At 54.5% G+C, this 18,188-nt stretch overlaps 2 protein-coding genes across 5 annotated transcripts; one reads left to right on the forward strand and one right to left on the reverse strand.

Moving 5' to 3' along the window:
- Nucleotides 1-1,492: 1,492 nt before the first annotated feature.
- On the reverse strand, nt 1,493-11,688 carry PDAP1 (PDGFA associated protein 1). 2 transcript variants are annotated; one of them, XM_032970512.2, is made up of 6 exons: nt 11,534-11,688; nt 9,461-9,546; nt 7,260-7,355; nt 6,487-6,614; nt 5,560-5,711; nt 1,493-4,851 (listed from the first exon to the last, which is right to left on the reverse strand). In XM_032970512.2, exons 1-6 carry the CDS (start codon nt 11,541-11,543, stop codon nt 4,817-4,819), a joined length of 507 nt encoding a protein of 168 aa, XP_032826403.1. In that variant the 5' UTR covers nt 11,544-11,688; the 3' UTR covers nt 1,493-4,816. The 2 variants fall into 2 exon arrangements, with proteins under 2 accessions (XP_032826403.1, XP_032826401.1); XM_032970510.2 differs by lacking the exon at nt 11,534-11,688 and adding an exon at nt 10,765-10,846.
- A 92-nt stretch (nt 11,689-11,780) lies between these two features.
- BUD31 (BUD31 spliceosome associated protein) lies at nt 11,781-17,825 on the forward strand. 3 transcript variants are annotated; one of them, XM_032970513.2, is made up of 5 exons: nt 11,781-11,889; nt 13,267-13,367; nt 14,104-14,226; nt 14,695-14,861; nt 15,516-17,825. In XM_032970513.2, the coding sequence occupies exons 2-5, from the start codon at nt 13,274-13,276 to the stop codon at nt 15,564-15,566; spliced, it is 435 nt and encodes a 144-aa protein (XP_032826404.1). In that variant the 5' UTR covers nt 11,781-11,889; nt 13,267-13,273; the 3' UTR covers nt 15,567-17,825. The 3 variants fall into 3 exon arrangements, with proteins under 3 accessions (XP_032826404.1, XP_032826405.1, XP_032826406.1); XM_032970514.2 differs by having other exon boundaries at nt 11,784-11,906; XM_032970515.2 differs by lacking the exon at nt 11,781-11,889 and adding an exon at nt 11,945-12,019.
- The last annotated feature ends 363 nt before the right edge of the window (nt 17,826-18,188 follow it).

Consider the following 18,188-nt stretch of genomic DNA (forward strand, 5'->3'; position numbering starts at 1 on the left):
TTGCCCGGAACGTCGCCGCAGAATTATTATTTTTGTTTAATCCGTCTCAAACCGTGTCGATACGCGTCAGTCGGTGTCGCCAACAGCCACGATGTATCCGCTGCCAGATGGAATCCCCGATTCCCTGCCAGTTTCGGGATGAAACTGCGTCGAGCGCCACGTTTTGAGTTGCTTCGCGTGACAAGACAAGAGCTTCGTGACAAGAGCTTCATAGCTCATCGGATTCCTCCACGATATTCGTATTCTGACCACCGCTCTCCGAACACGTACTGTATTCAAACAACCGACATTCGCCACTAAGTGGCGGTGACGTCACCACGACGCTTGTACCAGGACATGTGCACCTTGAGGTCATGTGAAGTGTCGAACGCCCGCTGGCAGGTCACGGGGCAGGTCACGGGGCAGACCCAGGTGCCACAGATCGACTGAGACGACTGGCTGGTGCACCACCTGTGCCCCCTTCTGTGCTTTAGCACATTGTTGTGAGCGTCGCTCCTCCGCCCTCCGTTGTTGTTAAAGGGCGACTGCCTCCAACTGCCCAGTAGCGTCCTTCACGAGCCTCCTCCACAGAGGCCGATCTTGATACCGCTGGTACCAGTCATTGGCAAGTCCACTCAGCTCCACGTCCTCCGGTACCACATCACTCCATCTCTTCTTTAGCCCGTGCCGCGCCCGTTTAGCCCCCTCGATCCGGCCGAACAGAAGCTGCTTGGGCATGCGGTGGCTGGGCATGCGGGCTACATGACCCAGCCTGCCAGAGGAGTTCACTGATAGGAGTAAAGCGACGTGGCCAGTTGGAGGCTGCTGCTGAGCCTGGAGCGTGCCACTCAAAGAGATGGGGCCTTACCATCAGCCTCACCAACACTAAGCACCTGCCTGGGTATTTCGTGCCACCAAACGCTCCACCCCATCAGGTCCCCGTTGGTGATGCAGCAGTTGTGGTGAGTTTCCCATTCCTTGGCAGTGTACTTACGACCAGCTCCAGCAGAGGTCTCACTCCGAATCAGTCGGGCGGCATTATATTTTCATCAGCTGCGTAACGCTGTGTGGAAGCTACCTGGTCTGTCTCCGCACGAATCTTTGGGTCTTCTCGGCCACGGTCATGCCCTCCCTTCTCTACGCTTGTGAAACATGGACCCCTCTAATAGAGTGAACACTGCCCTACACACAAAGACAAATATCCCCCGGATAGCCTTAACAGACTGTAGGGGCAAGTGCTGTTAGCGAGCACCTATAAAGGCCGGAACGGTACGAGCACCACGCCCGACCGCCTTTGTCTCCCCAGTGGCGATGTTTACACACCGCACCAGGTACTCATTTGAGGCTGAGTCGACCTAGGGGAGTCCCAGGACCGATTCAGATAATCGTCACTGGGTGTTGGCCGTGAACGGGAATCGAACTTGGGTCGTCGAGTTCGTAGCGCAGCGCGCTAACCGCTACACCACCGCTCCCCACACACACACACACGTACACACACACCCCTACACGCAGCTGCAAGCAAGTTATTTTATTCGTCCCGTTTCTCTGCCTGCAGTGCGCGAGTGGCGCGGCCTCCACTCTCTGAGAGGGGTGGGGGGGTTGGTGCATACGTAATTCACCGTCCCAACCTCACCACTCCAACCTCACCACTCCCTGACCCCTGACCTCGTCAAACCCGAACGCAGCACCACCCCGCTGGCCACCAACCAGGGTCAACTGTGTTCATACTCGACCGCCAGTCCACGTTTTCCAGTATTCCACTGCTTGATTTTCGTTGCTGCTTCCCCGCACCCCCATCCGCCGCCGCACCCGACAAAGACAGTAGATTGGTAAGCGTGGAAAAGAGCGGGTGTCGCCAGCTGGCCGTGAACAGCGCGGAGTTTTAAAGAGGCCACGAGTCCAGTTGCAAAAAATAAGAAAACCACCCGTGGCGAAATTATTCTCCGCGCCCCAACTGTAAACATCGGCGTGCGGGAGACACCGGGCGTGCACTCGCCACGGTCGGTAAACGGTGGCCCGCCGACACGGAACACCTCACGGGGGGGACCGCCGCAGCCCTTGGTCACGCGGTGGGCAGCAAAACGCGGGGCAGAGGGAAAGTGCGGCAAAAGCCACCGCTGCTCTGTAATTCCATGCTCCCACCCCGCCGTCTTCACCAACCCGCGCTCGACTCCGCTGTGGCGGAGCGTGACCCAATAACCCCTACGTCTCGCACGACGCAGCCCCAATCCCAGCAGTGCATGAACAAGGCAAGCCGCGACAACCGCTTTGACCACTTGACCAAGGGAACGTCCAAACTCGGGAGAGAATGATCGCGTGCGATCATTCTCTCGGCTGTTGGGACAGTTTTACGCTTTGCTTTAGACGCCACTGGAACGCACAATTAAGTCGGGGTACGGCGGCGGGGGAGGTGGTGTCGGGGTGTTGTGCTAACTGGAAATCGAGCTCGGGCACGAGCTTTGTGCGGCTCACCATCGCCACCGCCGACACCGGAGGAGGTGGTGGCTATGTTGACCGCGCGTCCCACAGAGCCTGCCGACGGAGACGTCGTCGCTTACAACGCTGGACGGCGCGCGACGTGGCGGTGGTTGCCCCCTGGGAATGGGTGGGAGGGGAGGCCGGCAACCTGGGGGGGGGGGGGGGCTGCAGGGGGGTCCACGTAGCTACCGGGTTCACGAATCGCTCGGCTCGTCGGCCGCCACCGCTCGCGCTGCCACGCCGAACCGCTGGCGCCGGGGCCGTTTCGCGTGTTTCCAATCGAGGCGTTCTTTCCGGTTTGCGTGGGCACGCCACCCGGGGGGGGGGAGGGGGGGGGTCTCACTCCCTGGCAGGAGCACGCGGGGGAAGGGGGGGCCACGGCGCTGGCGGAGGAGGAGGGCGCAGCCACCGCTGTTGTTGCCAGGGACGCGCGTTGTTATAAAAAAAAAAACATAAAAAGGCGACAGCTGTTTTGAGTTTGATAAATTTACAGGACTGTCGATGCACACCCAACCCCGGTGCCGGGCCCAGGATCGCACCGAATCAGCCGTGCGTACACGACATGTTACATACGTGGCACGCCCGGGGGAGGGGGGGGGTGGGGGCATCGCGGAGGAACGTGACAACCGCTCGCAACCAAAACCATCGCCAACACCGTCAGCGGCGACCCTCCTGCATTCCACTTGATCCTAACGCGCCCTTTACGTCGCTTCACAATTCCCAAGCCGGCCTTTCGTGCTCTCCTTTTATTTATATTTTTTGTTAACTTAAAACAAATGCTTTGGGCAAAAAAAAAAAAATCTCGCAAGCAGTGCGGCAGGTGCCGAGGAGAGCGGGGGGGGGGGGAGTGAGTGGCGGCACCGGTCACATGACTGCCCCCGAGATGGCGACTTGACCCTGCGGCGCCACGGTGGCCAGGGGCCAGCCCGCTTCGGGGTTTCGCCATTCTCTCACGCGCTCAAAAAAAATCATTCAATTCAACCCGCGTCGTCTCTCCGGACCTCGCGACCCCCTCGCGCCGAATCCGAAACGCGTGCCGATGCGTGCCCGTCTGATCACACTCCCTCGCTCGCGCTCGCTCAGACACGCACGCTCGCTGGTACACGCACGCTCGCTCAGACACGCACGCTCGCTCGTACACGCACGCTCGCCATGCGCACACGCTCGCTCACGCAGACTTACACACGAGCGCGTGTTCTTTTTTGTACATTAGCATGCACAATCGCCTGCACACCCACTTGTTCACAGAGACTTGCTCAACAACACCCCCACGCTCTGCACTTGCTCGCGCGCAATCACTCGCTCACACTTGCATAAGCGTCCTCTCACATGTTCACAGGCACTATGCTCACTCGCACGCACACACACAGCGGCAGGCACACACAAAGATAAAGATCCCCCATATAGCTTTAAGACTGTAGGGGCAAGTGCTGTTAGCGAGCACCTATGAAGGCCGGAACGGTACACGAGGGGGTGGGTGGCCAGCACCACGCCCGACCGCCTTTGTCTCCCTAGTGGCAATGTTTACACACCGCACCAGGTACTCATTTGAGGCTGAGTCGACCTAGGGGAGGCCCGCGTCCGGTTCAGATAATCGTCACTGGTGTTGGCCGTGAGCGGGAATCGAACCCGGGTCGCCAGGTTCATAGCGCAGCGCGCTAACCGCTACACTACCGTTCCCCACACACACTGGCACACACACACACACTGGCACGCACACACACACAGTGGCACACACAGTGACACACACACACACTGACACACGCACGCACAGTGGCACGCACACACACACACAGTGGCACACACACACTGGCACACACACACAGTGGCACACACACACACACACACTGGTACACGCACACACACAGTGGCACACACACACACACTGGCACACACACACACACTGGCACACACACACTGGCACACACACACACACTGGCACACACACACAGTGACACACACACACACACTGGCACACACACACTGGCACACACACACACACTGGCACACACACACACACTGGCACACACACACTGGCACTCACACACACACTGGTACACGCACACACACAGTGGCACACACACAGTAGCACACACACACAGTAGCACACACACACACAGTAGCACACACACACAGTGACACACACAGTGACACACACACTGGCACACACACACTGGCACACACACACACTGGCACACACACACACGCCGCCTCGCTCGTTCGCTAGCTCGCATGCTCCATCTCCGTCGCTCCGCTTGGTGTGGAGGCCCCCCCCTCTGCCGTCATCGTTCCCTCCGCTCCCCCTCACCCCCCCCGCCCCCCGGTTCCCCCAACCCCTTCCCAGACGAAGTCTTCACTGCTAGGCCTTCCCTCCCTTCGTAGGCGCATCCTTGACTGCGGGCGGGGGGGGGGGGAAGTGAAAACAGCGCAAACGAAATGGTGTGAGCAGCGGTTTACAATCGCATCTAACGGTCAGGATGCATGCCGCGTACGAATCGGCTGTTCACGCTTTTCTTACGCAAACGATGCAACGTAAAAACGTGGAAGATGTCGGGTGCGATCTTGTAGTTAATTCAAGATTAGATTTGGGACGAGTGGGGAGATTGCGGAGTGCTGGGGTGACGCCATCTCGTTGCCAGTTGAGGGTCAGGGGCCTGGCAGCGGGAGTTTGGACCTGGTGAGAGTTTGGGGGATTTTGGGAATAGATGGCAGCGGAGTGGAGGAGGTGGTGGAGGGAGATAGAGAAGAAGAGGTGGGGATTGACGAGAAGGGAGGAGATGGGGGGTGGGGATGGGAGAAATATTCGGGGAGAAGGTGGGGGTAGGTGGGGGAAACGGTAGTACGTGGGGGAGCAGGAGGGGAGGAGGTGGGAGCAGGAGGGGAGGAGGTGGGGGGAGAGGTGGGAGGGTACGTGGGAGAGTACGTGGGAGGGTACGTGGGAGAGTACGTGGGGGAGCAGGAGGGGAGGAAGTGGGGGGAGAGGTGGGAGGGTACGTGGGGGTCAGGAGGGGAGGAGGTGGGAGAGTACATGGGGGTCAGGAGGGGAGGAAGTGGGGGAGCAGGAGGGGAGGAGGTGGGAGCAGCCACAGGAGGTGGCCGGACCTTTCTTGTCCTCGTCGCGTTTCCGTGCCGCGTCCTCGCGCTGCTTGCGGATGATCGCCAACCGGGCGAGGTCGGCGCGGGCCTGGTCCGTCTTCCCCGCCAGGTGCAACTTCATGTAGCGCTCCTTCGCCTGCTGCTTCTCCAGTTCCTCCCTACGCGCACGCAGACAAAGATTACCCCCTCCCCCCCGTGCAGCCTAAACAGACTGTTGGGGAAAGTGCTGTCGGCGAGCGCCTGTGAAGGGCCGGCACGGCACACGAGGTGGTGGTGGTGGTGGTGTTTACACTGGTAACACTAGATTTCGGCATTAAAACTCCCCCCCCAAAGGAATGTATTGCCGTAGAACCTCATCTGGTGTCGCACTCGTTCATGAGGACAACCCACATATCCAAGTTTAAATGAATACAACAGATTAGCTCTCACATGACACCCTATTTTCAAAGAACCCTATACTAATTATTACCATTATTCAACTAGATCATCCAAACAAAGCCCACGTCTCAAGGCCTTGAGAGGAGGGTACCCACTGAGATGTGGGAGTAGGAGGCAACCGAAAACAAGTCATTTGCGGTGTAATTTTTTTAAATTCGTAAACCTGGACCTTAACGTCAGCACAGAATGGCCTGCAGGCTTTGTCAAGTGACCTCGCAGGACCCCCGACGTCCCCTGCCATTGACGCGGACTTGGCCGAGCATTTTAAAGGTCAATTCATTCACTCCGCGGAATTAACCAAGAGGCAACCTGCCAAAACATGGAGCCGCTAATTAGCCTGCCGGAACCGCGAAACCTCCACGTCGGGCGCCCAGAGCACGCCGACGCTCGGCCGTGTCGCCACGGTAACCCTCGCCTGTCCACAGGGACCCTCGCCTGTCCACAGGGACCCTCACCTCTCTACAGGGACCCTCACCTGTCCACAGGGACCCTCACCTCTCACGGCGCGACAGCTCCCGTGGCGCCGCCTCGTCCACCGTCATGTCCGTCACCTTCTTGTTGCGCTGCGCCACGCGGTTGGGGTTCTCTATGTCGATGAGCCCCTCCACGCCCTTACGCTTTTGCTGTTGGCGAACGTGAATGGACAACACGCGCGTGAAGATGAAGATCCCCCACCCCGCGCGGACTTTGACAGACTGTTAGCGGGCACTTATGAAGGGCGGCAAAGCGTACGGGGAGGGGGGGCGAGGGCAGGTGGCCAGTGCCACGCTCGGCCGCCTACATCTCCGCGGTGCTCATGTTTACCCACTGCATCAGGTACTCATTTCAAGGTTGAGTCGACCTAGGAGAGGCCCAGGACCGGCTCCAAGTACCGCCACTGTTACTGGTCACGAGGGGGAATTGAACTCGGGTCGCCGGGTTTGTAGCGCAGTGCACTAACCACCACACAACACCAGATGCCACTGGCAGTGACATTACCACGGCGTTTGTGTCAGGCCAGGGATGACATAGATGGCTGGCAGATGTACCACCTGTGCCTCCTACTGTGTCAGCTTGCTGCATTTTAGCCGCCCTGCTTATTGTTGTGAACAAGCGCGCGCACGCACACGCGCGCACATACACACGCACGCACATACACACGTGCCCACGGACATAAGTACGTACGCGGGTACGCACATACACATGTGCACTTGAAAATCTGAAATTGTAAATATGAAGAGGGTCAGTGGGGGGGGTGAGCGGGGACGGTGAGTGAGGGGTTTGCTGACCAGCGAGTCGTCGTCGCTGCTTTCAGATTCCGAGTCGGATCCTTGCGTTGCTGACGCTGCCGCTCCCCCACCGTCCTCTCCGTCCACACTGGGAGGCTGTGAGGGGTACGCACACACACGCATTCACACACACACACACGCAGACACGCGTTCACACATACGCAGACACGCGTCCACACACACGCAGAAACGCGTTCACACACACGCACAGATACACGCGTTCACACATACGGATACACAAGTTCATACACACAAACACGCGAATACACGAATTAACACGAGTTAACACAAGTGCGGATACACGCGTTCACACACACGCAGATATACTCGTTCACACATATACGGATACACGCGTTAACACATACGGATGCATGAGTTTATACATACAAACACGCAGACATACGCGTTCGCACACACATATGCAATTACACGTGTTAACACAAGCGCAGATACACACATTCACACACACGTGGATACATGTGTTCACACACGCATATACACGCGTTCACACACACACACGCGGATACACGCGTTCACACACATATACGCGGATACACGCATTCAGACACACATATAAACGCGTTCACATGGACACGTTCACATCGACACTTGACACCACATGGCCATGCGCGTTCACATGCACACACACGGAAACACGTGTGTTCATAGGCACATGGGGACATGCTCGAGTTGCCACCTCTGAGATAGAACAATTTAGAACATATCAAGAAGAGGGCTATCTCAGAGTACGACAGGAGGGAGAACTAGGTGCAAATGCATTGTCTCGACTGGTGTGTTATTATTAGGCAACTGAACAAAAGACAGATTTCCCAGCACAGCTACCTCAGAAGGAGGATCAAGAGTGGAAAGGTGGCAACTCTAGGACACGCACGTGTTTGCACGCACACAATCATCAGCCTTGAATCAATCATCAGCTTTGGATAATTCACTTCTGGATGAAGGTCGCCTCCAAGCCACTGCCATCTCCCTCGATCCAAAAATGCAACGCTGTACCTAGCACCTGCACGCGATCTGATGAGCCCATCTCATTGTACCATCTACTCGGTAGACATCATGTCAGAGTTGACATTTCTTAAAGTTTTAATTGCCCCATTACGCAGCTGGGTACAGGGAATGGCTTGCGGCTCTTGTCTGCAGCACTACGTACCCAAAGAGTCCTGCGTATCCAAGCAGCCCTTCGTATCCAAGCAGCCCTTCGTATCCAAGCAGCCCTTCGTATCCCAGCAGCCCTAAATATCCAAGCAGCCCTTCGTATCCAAGCAGCCCTTCGTATCCCAGCAGCCCTAAATATCCAAGCAGCCCTAAATATCCAAGCAGCCCTACGTATCCAAGCAGCCCTGTGTATCCAAGCAGCTCTACGTATCCAAGCAGCCCTGCGTATCCAAGCAGCCCTTCGTATCCAAGCAGCCCTACGTATCCAAGCAGCCCTGCGTATCCAAGCAGCCCTGCGTATGCAAGCAGCCCTGCGTATCCAAGCAGCTCTACGTATCCAAGCAGCCCTGCGTATCCAAGCAGCCCTTCGTATCCAAGCAGCTCTATGTATCCAAGCAGCCCTACGTATCCAAGCAGCCCTTCGTATCCAAGCAGCCCTACGTATCCAAGCAGCCCTTCGTATCCAAGCAGCCCTTCGTATCCAAGCAGCCCTTCATATCCAAGCAGCCCTGTGTATCCAAGCAGCCCTACGTATCCAAGCAGCCCTGTGTATCCAAGCAGCCCTGTGTATCCAAGCAGCTCTACGTATCCAAGCAGCTCTACGTATCCAAGCAGCCCTGCGTATCCAAGCAGCCCTTCGTATCCAAGCAGCTCTACGTATCCAAACAGCCCTTCGTATCCAAGCAGCCCTTCGTATCCAAACAGCCCTGCGTATCCAAGCAGCCCTGCGTATCCAAACAGCCCTACGTATCCAAACAGCCCTGCGTATCCAAGCAGCTCTACGTATCCAAGCAGCCCTAAATATTCAAGCAGCCCTTCGTATCCAAGCAGCCCTTCGTATCCAAGCAGCCCTACGTATCCAAGCAGCCCTGCGTATCCAAGCAGCCCTATGTATCCAAGCAGCTCTATGTATCCAAGCAGCCCTACGTATCCAAGCTGTGGTGTTCGAAACCGCAGTGGCAATGCCGACGCTTGGGACACGAGTTTAGTTTCACAGCTGAGCGCGCAACTGCTGCCACAATGCTTACATTGAGCTTATCTGCTTCCATCTGTCTCTTGAGCTCCTCGGGGTCGGTGAATTGCTTGGCCCGGCCTTTATGGCCACCTTTCCTTCCTGCTCACACAGAACAAACACACGGACATGAGCGCGGCCCCATGGATCGGGTTTGGTTCTCCCTCTCACCCTTCCATCAATGTCTGTTTTACACTTGAGCAGCTCCACGATGTTTCCCACGGACATTTCAGCCACCTTAAAGATGTGGGAAATTATTCGTAAAATAATTAATTGGATTTCTACTTGAGGCATGGTATGTCAACCAAACAGGATTGTAATTCAACTCTTCTTGTTGAGGGAGAAATGCTCCTTAAATGTTCTTTAAACACAAAGTTGGCAAACGTGCTCATTTCAGACAAAATGATTTTTTGTATCCGCACTCGGACAGCGAACATGCATTTAGATTTGTGTACGTGTCAAACCAATGGCCGACTGACTCCATGAATAGGCCACATCGTCTGGAACCATAATTACCAGCGAAATTACACCAAATGTTGCAAAAAATCAGCTCGTCTTTAAACGTTAACCGAGGTTGCATAATTTGCGTAACTGCTCATTGTGCATCGGTTAAGCCGTGACTTCAACCCGTTAACACTCAGCAAGAATGCAGCAGCACCCCCCTCTCCACCCCCCAGGGTGGACGAGTGGGCTCCTGTGACGCCCGAATTAAGTGCGACGTGAGACCGTAAGTTATCACCCAGGATCTATTGATTCTTCCCGAAAAGCCACTTGGGACTCGGGAGAGAAGATGGCCGACTGCATTCAGACTGTCCAGTGCATTATAGGCGGTTAAATTCACTTGGTTTAAGGGTTTGTGTAGGAAATCGAGTAAGATTTTGAGTCAACATTATTGTTGGGGTGAGTATAATGGGTTTATATTATGATTATGGTTAGGGTTGGCCGGCAGAGATGGGCAATATTTAAACATGTAATTCAATATATTTTCATGATATTCGTCTCGCAGAACGCATATCTAAATTACACACCTCAAATGAGTAATTTGACTATACATGACTTTACTTCAGTAATTTCTCAGTTGAATGTATTTTATTCATGGTGCAGTGGGGTTTGCTAAATTGCCTAATGTTACGGTGGGAAATAGGGTTAAGAATAGGTTATGGTTAGGGTTTATTAATAGCAGCAGGTAAGGAGACTGGGTGGCTATGGGGTTTAGGTTTAATACTCGGGATATGGGCTTGGAATTAGGGTTGGGAATGGAATTGGGGTTATGGATTAGAAATAGAACGAGGGGTATGTCCCCTGCTGGGTTACAAATACCATGACCCACGGCCACCATCTGGGACCATCCCACAGTCGACTGCAATGCTTGATCAGTCACTCATGAGCGTACTCGGCCACTCTAAATACAAAAACCCATATCCCGTCACCACAAAGCCACCACTCCATCATCAACACCACCACACCATATCACCATCAACACATCCACCTCATAACCTCACCATAACCATCATACCACCCCAATGACGTAACACCACCATATCACCATCACCCCATCCACCTCACCATAACCATCATACCACCACCATACCAACATCACCACACCAACACCACCTCCAACTACTGGAACACACCACCTGCAAGCACAATCATCACCGCAAGCACAATTTTGGTATTTGAAGCATCTAAATGCAGTTACAAATGCATCTCAAGAGATCTCAACAACACAAAACTACAGCACCACCACCATCATCATCATCACCAACACCACATAACGACAATTACAATTAAAATATATCTCAAATTATCCCAACAACAAAAAATATCACGACAATTGCTGACACCGCCCGGGCCACGACACATGAGGGCGGTGGGGGGGGGGGAGACTAAACCCCGGGGAGAATCCAGGCGAGACCGAGGCTGCACAACGCGGTACGGAGCGCTAGGCCGCAAGGTGCGGGGGTGCAGAAGCCCCGCGGGGAGGAGGTGGAGATTGTGGATGAGGAGGTGAGAGGCGAGGCGGGGAGAGACGACGAGGTGGAGGAGGATGAGCGAGAAGGCGAGGCGGACGTGGAGAAGCTGGCATCACCTCGCGGCATCTTGAACCGCGCGTCTTGCCGCTTGCCGCCGGAGCCAAGCTCTTCCGGGTCGCACCCCGAGGTCTCCGCGAGGTTTTTATTTTTTTAACTATAATACTTCATACCGTAGCGATGCGATTAAGTGTACAACACCACCATCCGTGATATCGTTCAGCGGCCGGGTTTAACATATTATCTCTTATTACTTGTAAAAAAATAAAAATTTAATAAATAATCATCTCTCGGTGACCCCGGAAGGAACCCAGCAGGGGCGGACACGAGGCGGAGCGACTTCCCGAGGGGTCGAACTGCGCGCGCTGTTTCGCCTCTCCGGTTGATCCGTCCCTGGTACCCCCACAGATCGCAGGTACCCCCAGATCGCAGGTACCCCCACAGATCGCAGGTACCCCCACAGATCGCAGGTACCCCCACAGATCGCAGGTACCCCACAGATCGCAGGTACCCCCACAGATCGCAGGTACCCCCACAGATCGCAGGTTCCCCCGGATCGCAGGCACCCCCGGATCGCAGGCACCCCCGGGTACCCGACCCTTCCCGGCTACTTAAGTTCCCGTGGGCTTAGAGGCCAGCCGCTACGTCGTCGGCTCCTGGCGTTGGCTGCCCAAAGGTTTCGGGTCCACGGTTTCTCGGGGCACCGGGGGAGCCCTCGGCTCTGTGGCGACACAGAACCTCGCGTCTCGGATCACAGGCCTCAGACTGCCTCCACCCCAGGTTCCTAGGCGCCAGGGTCCCAGAGCTCTGTTCGCCACTCTCCCCGGGACCCCCTTTCATAGCACCCCGGATTCATATAAGCGAAGATTAGTAGGATCGGTGTCCCAGATTGCTCGGACCTCCGATACCTAGGAAACTAGATTATTCAGGCTGCAGAACTCAGGTATTTTATTCCAAGGACCTAAGATTCATAGGACCCGCCAGATTCATATCCTAGCAGATTCTAAGTGCCCCAGATTGCGATGACCCCGGGTCACAGATTCCTAGGAAACCAACTTCACAGTACCCCAGATTTCCAGGATACAAGGTTCCTAGATTTCTATGAGCCCATGTCCCAGACTCCCAGGATACCAGATTTCCAATACCCCAAATTGCTAGGACACCAGGTCCCAGATTCCTAGGATACCAGTTTCCAGGTATCCCAGATTGCTAGGACTCCAGGTTTCCAGAATACCAGGTTCCCAGATTCCTAGATTGCTCGGACACCATGTCCCAGATTCCTAAGATACCAGTTTCCGGGTATCCCAGATTGCTAGGACTCCAGGTTGCCAGGATACCAGGTTCCCAGTATCCCAAATTGCTAGGACACCAGGTCCCAGATTGCTAAGATACTAGCGTCCACGTACCACAGATTGCTAGGACTCCATGTTTCCAGGATACCAGGTTCCCAGATCCCCAGATTGCTAGGACACCAGGTCCCAGATTATAAGATACCAGCTCCCAAGTACCTCGCATTGTTAGGACACCAGGTCCCATGGCTGCCAGGTTTCCAGGATACCAGGTTCCCAATACCCCAAATTGCTAGGACATCATATTCAAGATTCCTAAGATACCAGCTTCCAAGTACCCCAGATTGCTAGGACTCCAGGTTTCTAGGATACCAGGTTCCCAGTACTGCAAATTTCTAGGACACCTTGTCCCAGATTCCTAAAACACCAGCTTCTCAGTACCCCCAGGTCGCTGGGAGCCCAGATTCCAGCCCCATGTGTTTGCTCTTCTCCTTCCCCGTCAGAGTCGCGATGCCCAAGGTGAAGAGGAGCCGGAAGCCGCCGCCCGATGGCTGGGAGCTCATCGAGCCCACGCTGGACGAGCTGGACCAGAAGATGAGGGAAGGTACGTGCCGCCTCCATGGTTCATTGTTTAACTAACTTCTCCACGTCCCCGACACGGCTGCTGCCTGGCCTCACCTGGTTGCTGTTAACGAGGGACGAGAGACCGTGTCAGGGTTAGGGGCACAGGGCTAAAATGAGGTCGAGGTTGTGATCAGAGGTCAGGGTTAGGGCTTGAGACAGGGTCAGAGTTAGGTCGGGGGTCTTAGGTCGGGGGTCTTGGTTAGGTCAGGGCCATGGAGTTAGGCTTGGGTTAGCGTTGCGAGCTCAAATCCTTGCCACGTTTATAATTAGTACATTTGGCATCTGCGTCATTCTTACAGGACAAGGCTGTCAAGAAATCGCTATTTCACAGGCGAATATAGCAGCCCAGTAGGGGGCGATGTTAGCAGGTTTTTTTTTACCAAATTATATAAGAGATTGTGCTCGTTTAGTATTTTTTTGACAATTGGACCGTGACGCCGGCACGCTTGGCCTATACTTTCTCAAATCGCGTGACGGGATCTTTAACGTCCATGTACTCTATGTATGTTGGACGTCTTTCGCACCGTACGTAGCCAACCGTGCTAATCGGAGGTCCTTCACTGTGAAGCGGAGCAGTGGCTACGGTCAACGCACCCCGAGCCACGAACCTCCGGACTCACGTCGCCGGTGTCGTTAACGTCGTCGCCTCGTTAACGTCGTCGCCTCGTTAAGCCCGTCCTGCCCCCCCCCCCCCCCCACCGCGTGTCCGCCCTCAGCTGAGACGGAGCCACACGAAGGGAAGCGGAAGGTGGAGGCGCTGTGGCCGATCTTCCGGATCCACCACCAGAAGTCCCGCTACATCTTCGACCTCTTCTACAAGAGGCACGCCATCAGCAGAGGTGCGTAGCAGGAAGGAGAGAAATGCACGCGCCCCTTGTGTCAGCCCACGTGTCTTCATTGAGTGTCTCCCCACAGCCCTGCCCCCCCCACAGCCTATGCGTATTAACAAGGGATCGTTGTCTCTGTGCACGTGCGCACGTGTGTGTGGTATGGCCACGTGTGTCTTTATCTTTTGAGTGTGTCTTTATCTTTTGAGTGTGTGTGTGTGTGTGCATGTGTGTACGAGCGGTAGTTAGGCTGGCCTGCCTACGATCCATCCTGGGTTTAACCAGGCTGGATTGTGTGAAGAGCTCACAATTCCTTGAAAGATCTGGGCAAAGTCCCATCGGTGAGCTCCTCCGGCAGGCAAGGCTGCGTTGGCTGGGGTCAAGTGCTCGCTAAGCACTTATGAAGGTCGTCTGTTAATGCTATACGGGGGGGGGGGGGTGGGGGACGGTTTGTCTTTGTGCGTGTGTGTCCACGCGTAGAGCTGTACGATTACTGCGTGAAGGAGGGCTACGCCGACGCCAGTCTCATCGCCAAGTGGAAGAAGCCGGGCTACGAGAACCTCTGCTGCCTGCGCTGCATTCAAACGCGCGACACAAACTTCGGCACCAACTGTATCTGCCGCGTCCCCAAGGCCAAGCTGGAGGAGGTGCCCCCCCCGACCCCCCCCCCCCCCCGACCCCCCCCCCGCGCCCCACCCCTCCCAAGAGGGGCCCTGCACCCCAGGGCCCAAATACACAGGGGACACTCGCAAACACCCTGGGACAAAGATCCTCGTCGCAGCCTTCACAGACTCGAGCATCCATGAAGGCCGGCACAGCACACGAGGGGGTGGCCGGCGCCAGACCCGACCGCCTTTGTCTCCCCAGTGGCGATGTTTACACGTCGCACAAGGTGCTCGGAGGGGTCCACTCCCCTATGGGGTCACGCTGGTCAGGGCCCACTCAGTTATGGGGTCACACAGGTCAGAGCCTACAAACAACGCAGTCTACACGTGCACCTTGGAAAGGACCCTTCACACAAAATGAGGTTGCACGCTTTAGGACCCACGCGCACCAGGGCCCATGTGCTAATGAACACCTCTCCAGGAGGCCACGTGAGAAGGCCTAGGAAGCAGTTTGTGACCTAGGAAGCAGTTTCTCTGAAGTCACCTTCCAGAGTTCCGAATGGCGATTCCGTCATCTCACGATTGTGTGATGCCGAGAAACACAAATAGAATGTAAATGTGAAAAGGGGCAAATAGAGTAACAATGCTAATGGCTCTTCTCCTCTCCCCTCCTCCCCCGGTGCCCGTGTGGTGCAGGGCAAGATCGTCGAGTGCGTTCACTGTGGGTGTCGGGGCTGCTCCGGATGAGATCTCGGGCACCGTTATCCCTCCCTCCCTCACTGCCCACACTCCTTCTGGCCTCCGTGCACCCCACACACCGTTATGTTTTTTGTTATTTACTGACGATGTAGAAACTTCCTTTTGCATTGTTTTCCTTTCTACTTGGCACTCACCTGCTATTTACATGCGAAAGCCCAGTTTGCCTGGGTCCAGTGAAGCGGGAGCTGCAAATTTTAAGTTGGGGGGGGGGGGGGGGTGGGCAGTGTCCTTGGGGGAAGAAAAAAACTCAATGATCCACAAATGCTCATTGTACAGAGAGGGGCTGGTTGGGTTGAGCGGGAGGAGAAAAGTGGGCCAACCGTGTGAATCATCAAATGCTTTCAGAATTGAGCGCGTACATTTTTTTAATAATAAAACGTGGTTCGTCGATTGTTTCAATGAAGCCAGCATGAGTTATGTTTTCAAAAAAGTAAATCTTTGTCACATTTTTCCAAGATACTCTACTTAATGAATAAATAATTTGCTGCCCTTTGTCAATCAGCTGACCGATGAAAGGGCCGCTTCCCTATGATGTATCGGTCACGGGGACTTGAACCATACTTCACCAATACTGGTCGCTGTGGGATTTGGTTTATTGGGTAGGTGGATGAATGGCCCAGGACTGGCTCAGGTCTAACTTCACTTATATGCGTCACGGTCGCCGGAGATCAAACTCGGGTCGCAAGGTTCATAGCGTACTGCGCTAACCGCAGCACCGCCGCTCCCATAGCGTGGTGTTTCATAAATATAACTGACGTAGAGTCGTTATCGCCTCTGGTGAACTTTAGCAGTTGTTAGTCGTGTAGGGACAGATATCATTTGTTGACTTGCATCTGTATTGTACAGTTAGCATTGCAATAATTCATAACCAATTCTGAATGGCATAGCTGACATGGGGACCCAACGCTACAAGGGACGGTGGACATTGGCTGGGGCTAGCGACGGAGTGGCAACCCAAGGAGCGAACCGCGCTCCCGAGGACGGCTACCACGGAGATGGAGCGGATGAGTTGAGCTCGTGTGCACCGATGGGATTGCTGTATTGCGAGACCGAGAGAAGGTGACGACTTAAAGGGGTGGTGGGGGCGATCTTTATCCAGCAGTAGATGGATCATGGCCGGCTATGATATCTCTGTTGTGGGTAATTGTTCCACGTTGTGGATCTTGGTAGAGCGTGGATGTTCACGGTGCGTCTCTGTGCCAGGCGTGGAACGATGCATCCGCATTGGTTAGGGATGTCTTTCAGATTATTTTTTTGTATTGATTTCAAGTACCAGTATTGGATATAAAAATCGTGGCCTCGACGTACAAAATTTATGCAAAAAAAAACTTGAATTGATCCGAAAACATGACCGTTACAGGAAGTGGCGTCACTTCCACGTTACAAGTTGAATTTCTTTTGCGAAATCGAGATGTGACGTAGAATCGGAATCTGTCACCGTCACTTTTGCGTGCGTGAAGACAGGAAAAATTGGTGCGGAACGCGAATAATCCAATTGGCCATGAAAAATCCAAAACAGTGTAAACGGGGGAAACGGTCCTTTATCGCTCTGTTAGCTCACGGTAACGTACGTCTGTCCGAACGGCGTGCTTCAGATTCGACGTTTGAACCCACGTGTTGAAACCCGCGATCAACAAACTAAACAACTTTTTTATTTTACCAGGTAAGGCCTACTGAGCTGTACAGCTCTTGAGAAGCGACCTGGTCACAACTGATAGCTCAAAGAAAGTGGCTTTTCACGTGAAAATGTTTTGCAGCCAAATACTCAACGCACGTTGATTCTAAACGTGGAGGGGAAAGTCGGAGGACCCGGAGAAAACTCCACGTGATCACGGGTAGAGAGAGAGACACGCAGGCTCCAAATATACAGCAGCAGGCGTCAGGGTTGGGATCGAACCCACGAACCTCACGCGAACTAGGCGAGGGAGTTAACATCTCTTAGCCACCGTGGCGTCACCACTACTACCCCGCATCTCGCCCCGCACCGGGAGATATTTGCATAATCGTGACGCGAGCTTCCCCCCCCCAACCCCTCTCTGCAGGGCTTGATGCAAACACAGACCACCATCAATCCCCCTGTGATGCTTATTGCCTCATCATTCAATTATAGAGTCCGGCCCAGGGGCGCGCCTGTGTTTGTTGTGTGTGCGCGCGCGCGGTTTTTGTAATCGTTATTTTTAAATGAACGATGCGTTCCCGTGTCATGGTTAAGGCTGGACAAAATAAAAGATCAATTGCCCATCCCAATGGTTTTTTTGTATCTTGTCCGCAATTATCCATCAGTGTCGGCCCGCAACATCGCTAATGTTTGGCCATGATAGCGATGTCAATTGTTGCTTGAAAATAATATTTATTGTTGGGTAGTAATCACTCCTGCAAAGTATTCCCAACAGGGTACTTGCACTGTGGTCGGTATAGCAGCGGTGGTGTCATTTATTGAGCCGGGGCCGAGGGAACACGGGACCATTGAGGCACGTGACAACAATGCCTCTAAATTACACGGGTAGCCTGGCTTACATACCACGTGCTGTGGAATACAACGGAGATCGAATGACAAATTCGAATTTAGCACGTTACGGAGGATTCTGCCTAAATGTACAATAAACACAC

Source organism: Petromyzon marinus, chromosome 43 (assembly GCF_048934315.1).
Source record: "Petromyzon marinus isolate PM22_M1 ecotype Great Lakes invasive population chromosome 43, UKy_Petmar_22M1.pri1.0, whole genome shotgun sequence".
In the NCBI taxonomy this organism is placed as follows: Eukaryota; Metazoa; Chordata; class Hyperoartia; order Petromyzontiformes; family Petromyzontidae; genus Petromyzon; species Petromyzon marinus.

Coding starts and splice junctions, on each gene's coding strand:
- BUD31 (XM_032970513.2), top strand. CDS start 13,274: ATGCCCAAGGTGAAGAGGAGCCGGAAGCCGCCGCCCGATGGCTGGGAG. Junction 13,368..14,103: donor GGACCAGAAGATGAGGGAAG/GTACGTGCCGCC, acceptor GTCCGCCCTCAG/CTGAGACGGAGCCACACGAA. Junction 14,227..14,694: donor GAGGCACGCCATCAGCAGAG/GTGCGTAGCAGG, acceptor GTCCACGCGTAG/AGCTGTACGATTACTGCGTG.
- PDAP1 (XM_032970510.2), bottom strand. Junction 5,712..6,486: donor GAGCTGTCGCGCCGTGAGAG/GTGAGGGTCCCT, acceptor GCGTGCGCGTAG/GGAGGAACTGGAGAAGCAGC. Junction 4,852..5,559: donor ACGCGACGAGGACAAGAAAG/GTCCGGCCACCT, acceptor CCCCGCCCGCAG/TCAAGGATGCGCCTACGAAG.